At 44.5% G+C, this 9,723-nt stretch overlaps 1 protein-coding gene across 1 annotated transcript in view; it reads left to right on the top strand.

Moving 5' to 3' along the window:
- The window catches only part of sema5a (sema domain, seven thrombospondin repeats (type 1 and type 1-like), transmembrane domain (TM) and short cytoplasmic domain, (semaphorin) 5A), a gene marked incomplete in the record, with an annotated part of 172,932 nt that overhangs the window by 142,995 nt on the left and 20,214 nt on the right, over window positions 1-9,723 (top strand). The window contains 1 exon segment of the mRNA XM_037694274.1: window positions 8,508-8,717. Within this exon segment, the coding sequence (XP_037550202.1) occupies window positions 8,508-8,717 (210 nt within the window).

Here is a 9,723-nt window from a genome sequence, read left to right as displayed (position 1 = left end):
CATCCATCCATCTCTCCATCCATCCACCCATCATACATCCATCTATCGTACATCCATCTATCATACATACATCCATCATACATACATCCATCTCTCCATCCATCCATGCATCCATCCATACATACATACATCCATCATACATACATCCATCATCCATCCATCCATCCATCCATCCATCCATCCATCCATCCATCCATCCATCCATCCATCCATCCATCCATCCATCCATCCATCATCTTCCTCTAGTTCTGAAGTCAGGTCTCAGGGCATGTTTTTCCACAGCCTCTTCCAGATCTTCTGGGAGGACTCCAAGGTGTTCCCAGACCAACAGAGACGTGGTCTCTCCAGAGTGTCCTGGGTCTTCCCCGGGGTCTCCTCCCAGACAGACATGCCTGTGCACCTCCCTAGGGAGGCGCACAGGGAGCATCCTTACCAGATGAACCACCTCAACTGTCTCCTCTGGATGTGGAGGAGCAGTGGTTCTACTGAGTCTCTCCTGATGACTGAACTTCTCACCCTAAGGGAGAGTCCAGCTCTGCAGAGGAAACTCACTTCAACCTCCTGGATCCACGATCTCATTCTTTCAGTCTCTACCAGAGTTCATGACCAGAGGTGAGGGGAGGAACGTAGACCGACCAGTAAACAGAGAGCTTTGTCTTACAGCTCAGCTCCCTCTTCACTATATTGGACCGGTAGAGAGTCCACAATACTGCAGATGCTGCACCAGTCCATCTGTCAATCTCATGCTCCATTCTTCCCTCACTGCGAACAAAACCCAGAGAAACTTGAACTCCTCCACTGGAGTCAGAACCTCAAGGAACCTCTGCTGGATCATGTCCACCCTGGAGCCTGTACTGACTTCATCAAATATTTTCCTCATATTTTCACTCTTCTTACCGCCTCAACAAAAGCTGCACGTGATGATTTCTGCAAGGCTGTGTATCTGAAACAGACACTCCTGTTGGATTTAATGAATAAATAGTCAAAATATTGAATTTTGCTGGTTTTCTGATGAAATAACAGTAATTGAAAGTGTGGAAAATAAAAATCCCGGCGGTTTGTCATTTGCGTTTGACAAAAACAGAAAGACACGGGAGAAACAAGAGCAGAGGAGAGAAGAAGCGTTTTTATAGAAGGCTGTGAGTTTGTCATTTCACCGGCTTGTGTCCATGAATGATGTCTTCATATTTAAACATTTATAAATATATAAGTTGTTTTTTCCCTGAGAGAAGCAGGAGTGCGTCAGCTCCTGATGTGTTTTCCTTCAGCTCACGTGGTGTCCAGGCCACAGCGTCTCCTGGGGGGCAGATTAGTTTCTTTAGTCTCGTCCTGCATGGACGTCCTGACATGGACGTCCTGCGTGGACGTCCTGACATGGACGTCCTGACATGGACGCTGCTCAGAGACGCCTCTGACAAATGGCAGCCGTGCCTCTGTCCTTATTGTTTTTCTGTCTCGCAGTCCTGCACTGTGCCCTTTCACTGTTTTACCGTCGACTCAGCCACTGGGTACTCCAGTTTATTAAACGTGTACAACACGTGCACGCTGGGTCCCCGAGGTTCATGTCAGAAATTACAGCAGAATAACAAATAAATGGAAACTTTTAAGTCAGCTTTTGCACATTTTTGTGCCTTTAAATCAAATTTAAGATCATAATATTGATGGAGAGGTTATGCAAATTTAAGAAATATACAGTATATTCATTATTTAAGTACTTTAAGAGTTTAATAAAGAACTTTAACTAGAAATGCTCATCTCCCTCCACCTTTCATGCCAGAGTTTTAGATTTAAATTATTCTATATTTATTCATGTATGACGACAGTGATGTGGCCATTGCAATTTTGTGAAACGTCACATTTTGTGCATCTGTTAAACTGAAGCGTCAGCTTGATGTGTACTTTTCTATGAGTAAAATATTTTTGTGCTGGTTAAATTTGATTGGCTGTGGTGGCCATCTTGAATTGGATTCACTCTAAAAGTAATAATTTTTATAAAATGCCAAATTAAAGCAAACGTCATATCAAATCCTTATTATTCAAACCTGTAATGTAACTTCCTGTTTCGTGTTTAACCTGCACGTCTCGTTTTGCGTTGGTCGTAGAGCTCACAGCCTCGTGTTATTCTCCAAACAGACCTTTTTTTAATAAACCTGTGATTTAAAAACATTTCGTGACCGCGGCTCGTTTCAGCCTCACCTGCAGCACAAAGGGTCAACGCACGATGAAGTCTTTGCTGGACTGACTGGTGAAAGCACTGAACCAGTTTGAGCTCTAAACTCTTTAATTGTTTCTCATGTCCTCCTCAAGTGTCGGCTCTGAGCTCTTAACTCCACCGGCTGTTTCTCTCATGGAGCTTTCAGAGCGCACGTTCTCCGCTGAGATGATTCTCTGTGCCTGTCTTCTCTGACGTCTCACTGTCTGCTCCGCTCGGTCTGCACGTCCTCGCAGCAGACCGCTGGGATGTTACAAATCATCTGGCAGCTGGAAGTTTTCAGTCAAATGACTTTGAGGAGGAACAGTGGATCTGTTGTTCTGGTTCTTAGAGACAAACATGGAGATCTCACCTGCTAACGTGTTGATGGAGATGGTGACAGACCGCTCTTTAAGTTCTTCTTTATTTATATTTTTATTAGTTTGAACAAGAACAAGAACCTGGCCGGTGTTTTAACGACTCCATGATGAATCAGCCTCGGTGCTAAAATTACCAACAGCAAAAATACATTTATGTTGGTTTTTATGGTTTTTAGACACGAATCTGGTATTTTGATCTTTTCAACTAAACTTATTTTAAGTGTTTACGTTGAATGTTCAACAGTTTTTGTATTTAATGAGAACCCTTCAACAGAATTGTGTCATTTTGCCTTTTAATAGAGCAGCATGCTGACGTCCCCCGTCAGTGCTGGACAGTGAATGTTTGCAGTTTTGGAGATGTTGATCAACGGGAGCAACTTTATCCATCGCCAGGTGCAATGGCGGAACCAGGGGGTGGCCAATGGGGGCCTTGGCAACCATAGATTAATCTCCACCCCCATCATTTAAGCAAACTATACTTGTAAGCAACATAAAAACTAGAAAGCATATTTTCCTCAAATGGTAGAAGTTGTTTACATGTGGTGGTGGCCATCTTGGATTTTGACAAAGTAACCCAATTTTCAAAAGGAAACTTTCAAAATGGAAGTTGGTACCTCACTTATTTTTCAAGTTATCTGCTCACAACATTCACAGACGGACAAAAGACATTTCCAGTTCCTTGTTTTCGCTCCACGACAGGACAAAAATCAGACACATGAACAGCACTTTGGTAAATCACACACTGTGCCGCAGCAGTTGGCCTAGCCTTAGCCATGCTAATAATTATAATGTATTATTAATGAAAAGTATATAAAATAGTTTCATTACAATGACTTATTTCATATTAAATTAACATGATGCATTTGTAAATATTCTGTTGGTGGTGTTCAAGTCAGAGCATCCGATAAATCACTGTGGTGAAACATGTGAAACACTTCATCCTGTTAACAACAAGAAATAAATGTTGCAGTACCAAGAAAATTAAATTAAATCAAGTCAAATGAACGAGGATAATATTCTAAACCCATTTTGTTAAAAGCCTGATTGTTGTTGAGTGAAATTAATCTGCTCTTTACAAATTGTGGATAAATGTAAAATAAACATCAGGACAAGCTGCTGGTTTGGATCCTTTCCTGTCTGTCAAACCAGTTCTGCTCTGGTTTGGTACCACTGTCCTGACAGAGTACCAGTCAGACAAACATCTGCATACAGCTGTTTTAAACCTGTAACGTATTTGTTGACCCGCCATGTCCAGCTGTTTTTGTTGAAGTCTCTGGCTCTGCAGCCGCTCCTCTTCTCCTTTGATCAAATCAACGTTTGCCCGTCTTCTCCGATCAGCTCCTCCGAGCAGTCGTTATTCCCCGTCACCTCCGTGCCGACGCCTCCGCCTTGTGAGCGACACATCTCCGTCAGTGATGCAGCTGCTGAAGGTGCAAAGTGCCGAAGTGTTTGCATCGCACCTCGGCTCACAGTTGCCAACATGAATCCAACAGCATCGTGTCAGTCAGACCATTAAATTATTCTACAACGACGTCGTGAAATAGTAAAAGTCCACAGCGGCATAGAAACAACAAAAGTGTTTAATGTGTTAAATGTTTGGCTGCGTTTTATACTGAAAGTAGAGTTTGACATCTATAGTGTTAGCAGGAATAATAAAAAATGGTATTTACAGTAGCAATAAATTATTTTCAAAGAACAATAAAAAGTACAGCAGTTCTGTACGTGTTAAATTTAAACAAAACTACATGAAAATAGAGATTTTATCCATGCAAGCTCAAAGTTTACAGACCGACCGTGACAAACTTCTTCAGGTCAATCTAAACGTCTCCGGAGTCTCAGGACAACAAACGTTTCAGAAACGTCCCATCGCTGCACTTACTGTCCCGTCGAGGAGCAGCGAGCGCAACTAGAAACATCTCTGTCCGTCCGTCTTGTGCGCTGGACAAACTAGAAAATAAGAAAAGGACCGGCTTCCATGTATGTCGGCGTAAGAAAGGTCCTTATCAAAGATATGGTTGCCACGTCATAATCCAAGATGGCTGCCACCATATATGTATACATGTAAACCTTGTGAGCTGGAAAACTTGAAAAATAAGCAAAGTGCCAACTTCCTTCAGTGTTGAGAGTTGCCATGTCATAATCCAAGATGGCCGCCACCATATATGAATGTAAATCGTCCACCCCTCATTATTTGAGGGATCTATGCTTTCTAGATTTTATACTGCTTAAAAGTAGCTTCCTCAAACGATTGAGGTGGCCGGTGTGGTGGCTGAAGAGCGAACTGTGGTGGGCAAGGCCACCATCGGCCACCCCCTGGCTCTGCCTTTGTGCCTGGCGGTGGATAAAATCGCTCCCTTCACTCACCGCCTTAAAGGCCTTTGTTGGACTGAGGCTTTAAATTCAACAGATGCTGCTAATGAAGTGATCGATGAGGGTGAACTTAGACCGGACTGTGTGTGTCGCTGTATTTCTGTGCACGTGCACTGATCTGTCACGCCTTTGGCTGCTAAGAAACCTTTAACTGGATCTTCCCTGATAATTTCTCCTTGGGGGGGGTCTGGTGCACCAATGTTTGGCAGATCTCATGAAACGTCTTAACATCCAGAACTTCTCATTTCACAAGATGCACCTCACTGAGGGGAGTGGTCCCTCCATGAGGAGCATCTTGGGTAAGGTCGGGGGGGGGGATACGTTTTATTTCCTCTCATAGTGATCCACTGGTCGTGTTGTTGATGAAAGCAGGCAGTGAAAGTCTCCAGTGACTTTCTTCTCCAGTTGTTGTCTCAGAGCAGAGCTGCAGATCGTCTCAGTCTGTTGCATCGTCACAGACGGACTCTGGCGGGCAACATGCACTTCTTCAAGGAAACTCGTTCTCCTTGTTGCTGCACACAGACCAGTCCAGGAGTTTTCTGTTGCCTCTCTTTGAGCTGTGAGTTTGGTGTCGCAGCGTGTGCACGTGGATGATTTGATGTGCGGTGTGTTTGTGCTGCTGCGGGGACGATTGGATGTTCTGCCCTTCATCTCGGGTGAAACCAGCTCGTCAGAAGAGCGAGGATTCATTCTCTCCGGCTGCGTGTGGCTCTGGTGTGGATCAATAGATCCAGTCACTGTGTGTCTGGGGGGGGGGGGGGGGGCATGCTGTTTGTTTTGGCACCGGAAGAACGGCACAGTCAAAATGCAAAGTAGAGAACAGTGTTGAGGTAAAGCACAGCGAGCCAAATCCACTGGATGTGTCATTGGCAGCACTTTAATTAAATGTCTGTTTGCTTCTCGACGTACTTGTGTTTGTGAGAGTCTCATCATCATGACCCACTTCGTTGTGTTCAGAGAGTTGGACCAGCCTCTTCAGCCCCGCATGGCTTCATGAAGAGCTGGGGTCACCGAGGCCGTCAGGACTGTCCGTGCAGCTGCCTGCTCAGAATCGATAGAGAGCGAGGGCCCTGGGTCCTGGGCGGGCCTGTCAGCGCTCGAGGCAGCCTGACGCCGGTGAGCTGACCCGTGCACCGGCAAGGTCGGGCACAGTTATGAAGAGGTCGAGGGTTTACGCTGCGTAAACTCGTTGAGAATACAACGCTGACGTGATAACTGTCGGTGACCGCCGACAGAACATCAAGGCCGTGGAGGACGGAGAGAGGAACAGAGAGGAGGAGGAGGAGGATGATGATGACAAAGACGGAGGAAGAGATGAAAATCAAGGAGATTGTAAAAAAAATATTCAGATGATGAACGAGAATGTTTGTGAGGCGCGGCTGAACGGCTCAAAGCGAGGACCACACGCTCCTTCTGTCTGAGCGGCTCTGAAATGGTCTCGGGTGAAGCGCAGGTGCATGATGGAGACGTGCACCTGAAGTCCTAAATGTTGCAGCATATGTGGAGAACGGCTAAATCATTAGAAAAGTGCTTTGGCAGTGACGGTAATGTCAGCGGAGGTAATTATCGCTCGCTCAGACATATGGGCTCCGTCTTTTTGTTGGAAAACAGCAGAAGCTCTCGGCTCGTTGTGCTGCGTCTCAACGAGGCGCGTGCGTCTCCAACAGCTGATTAATGCGCCGTCACTACAGCTGAGCACAAAACATGTTTTCAGCTTTTATTAGGAATCCACCACTTGACAGCTTCAGAGGAGAGTGCACAAATTACTCATGTGGTTCACTGCACATCTGCAACTTCAGCTCCAGGAACAAAGTGATTTTCATCTGTGCACGTGGCACCCAGTTCAACTTCACATCTTCTCTGCTTCAGCTGTGAGCGGCGGTGCCGCGGCCGGTTCGGCTCATGAGTAGAAGCGACGCACCGTCAGGGTTTACTGTGGGTCAGAACCCTCCTGGACTTTGCTGCTGACTCTTGATTCCAACAGGAAGCAGAACGGTGAAGTGAAGGCACAGAAAAGATGTTGCAGAAGGTGAACAAGTGCAGGTCAAAGGATCCTCGGGGTCCTGGTTCAAACAGGGGAAGAAGTTTGTAGAAGTTTTGTTGGAGTGAAAGCACAGATGCAACACGGCAACAATACTCTGTTCCAAGGAAACGCACGAACATGTTGCTCACATTAAGTTCAGACAAGTAAATATTCTACAAATATTAAACCAGACCGCTTCCTAACGTCGACCGTTCTGCTAAAAGTGGTCGTTATATCGATCGTTGTGGTAAATTAATACAAATCCTTTCTAAAATTAAAACTAACAGACAACATTTATCTGAGAAGAACGGGTGAATTAAAAAGGCAGGAACTTGTCTGCAAAATAAACTTCATTAAATCTGAGAGTTGTTTTTTTCTGAGATAGTCGAAACTTGGTTTTAATTTGACTAAATCTTGACAGAGTTACTGTTTAGTTGAGGAAACGCATGAAACGCTGATGTCATGGCTGCTGCTGCTGAACTGCAGGAAATAGACACGTCCTAGTTTTAAATGATCTTTGCAAACAGCTCATGGGCTTTCAGTTGAACTGCGTACACATTAACGCTCTACAGGAAATATTTGTATAAATGAAGTACTTGTTTAATGAAGAAGTACTATGAAGATCATCGTGCACACACTGGGTCACAGAGTTGAGACAAAGTTAACCAGAACTTCTGCAGAGCAGCCTGGTCACGTAGACGCCAACCAGTTAACTCGTTAACAGAACACGCTTCAGAAATTAAATGTTCTACTGAGCATGAGCACGCATGAGGCTGAAGCTTCTACTGAGGCCACGATGAGTCCACTCACCTTCAAGTTGATAAAATATAAAAAGAATAATCTGGAGACGATGCAGAGCAGTCCGACTGGTTTTATTGCTCAGGAACTGTATTCAGCACTTTGTTACGGTCAAAGCCAAAGTTTGTCACGAGCTTCACAAATACGACAGCTGACGTCTCAGGGATGCAAGCTAAAGATGGCACTCATTTATTTATTTATTTGTTTGTTTGTTTATTTATTGTAAAAGCAGACGTGAAGCTGGCTGCTCAGAAAAGGGTTCCTCTTGAGTTTTTCTGATTCTTTTCCTGCACATTGTCAAGAAAACCAATCAACTCATGAGGTTCGTAAACCGAACGACGGATTCGCAGCATCTTTAAACCATGCTAGCAGCGCAAGTTAAATGTACTTTCATTAGAAGTAATCACTGTTTATCTGGTACATTTTTATTTTGATTTATTGTGCAAAGCGATCACGTTTCATCCGATACAACTGCATTTGTTTTTCAGTAAACAAACCAAAAGTTGTGTTTTCAGCTCTTCAGGTATAAATCCTGCCTCGACTGTTATTACGAGCTCATATTGACATTTTATGACTCCTCAGAGTAAAAGTGCACGTTGCTGCCACGAATAACGAACAGATATTGTTTGGTGTTTTTAATATAATACCACAGCTTTTCTTTTTATTTAGAGAAAGTTTCCTCGAGGCTGAAGCGCAGCCGACATGAGACGAGTTCTCACAAGTCTTCTCCCTCGTTACCCAACAGGCGAGGCGCTTCGTCTGGGGAGGATCTCGGGCCACACGGTGAACGGCGGCTGGTCGGCCTGGGGGTCCTGGTCCCAGTGCAGCAGGGACTGTAGCCGAGGAATCCGGAGCAGGAAGAGGACCTGCAGTAACCCCGAGCCCCGGTACGGAGGCCAGACCTGCCTGGGCCCGGCACAGGAGTATCAGGAGTGCAACATCACCCCATGTCCAGGTGAGAAAACTACACACCTGCTGTTCCCACTTTAGTGGCCAAGACCCCCGTGGAGAAGAGAAATAATCGAAACTGGAACAATGAAGATAAGAACAAGAGCAGGAGTCGATACCACGGGAAGCTCAGATAAAAACTTCACACCATATTTAAGCCACATGATCCTTTTCTTCTTGATTACAAGATAAAGAATTGGAGACAAATGAGCGACCAACTCATTTGAACCCACCAAAAGAAATCTGTTGCAGATAAGAGGTGTGACGAAGACCCCAATTTAGACCAAGAATCAAAGAGACGATCCCTGCGGCACTTTAGTGTGTAATTACTACAGCTGTGTAATTATGTTGCCAGCTACGGGAGGCCTTATTCTGTTGTGAAAAGCCCCGAGACAATGTATTTTCAACACTTGTCTGGTGGAAGAAGGCAAGAGGAAGCTTTATAATTAAAAGAATGCGCTGTCTGACAAAAGCAAGCTGTCTAAATGGAAATCCAGCTCTTAGTTTGGTCTAAAGCCCACCTGGTAGTCATCACGGGCAACAAACGGTGTCTCAGATGATTAATAATCAAGGTCCCCTCTGGAGAAAGACTCACTGAAAGTCTGTGCACCATCACCCATGATTCGTCTTTAAAACTTATTCCAAACACAACAGACAAGACGGTCAACGAGCATCAGCCCTCATCTTTCAGGTTCAGAGATTTATTTTCATTCAACCTTTATTTATTCTGGTTAGTCTCATTGAGTCACGAGGACTCGTTTACAAGAGAGACCTAATTTAATCAAACCACAGATGAGGTGCACGCAACAATAAACAGCCATGAAATGATATAAAACAAAATCAAATCAAGCTACTTTATAAAACGAGGTAAAAAACTAACAACTGGAACATGTCTGCGCTGGTTGTTCTCAGGAACTTATCAGATGTTTGAAGCCACTTAGAGAGGTCAAAGGTCGAGAGCTTCAGATCTTTTTACAAGATATTCCAGGAAACAGGAGCGGAGTAGGAGAAGG

This window comes from Nematolebias whitei, chromosome 20 (assembly GCF_014905685.2).
Source record: "Nematolebias whitei isolate Nwh7 chromosome 20, NemWhi1, whole genome shotgun sequence".
NCBI classification, from domain to species: Eukaryota; Metazoa; Chordata; class Actinopteri; order Cyprinodontiformes; family Rivulidae; genus Nematolebias; species Nematolebias whitei.
Note: the sequence above shows the minus strand (reverse complement) of the source record. Positions and strands in the feature narration are given on the sequence as shown.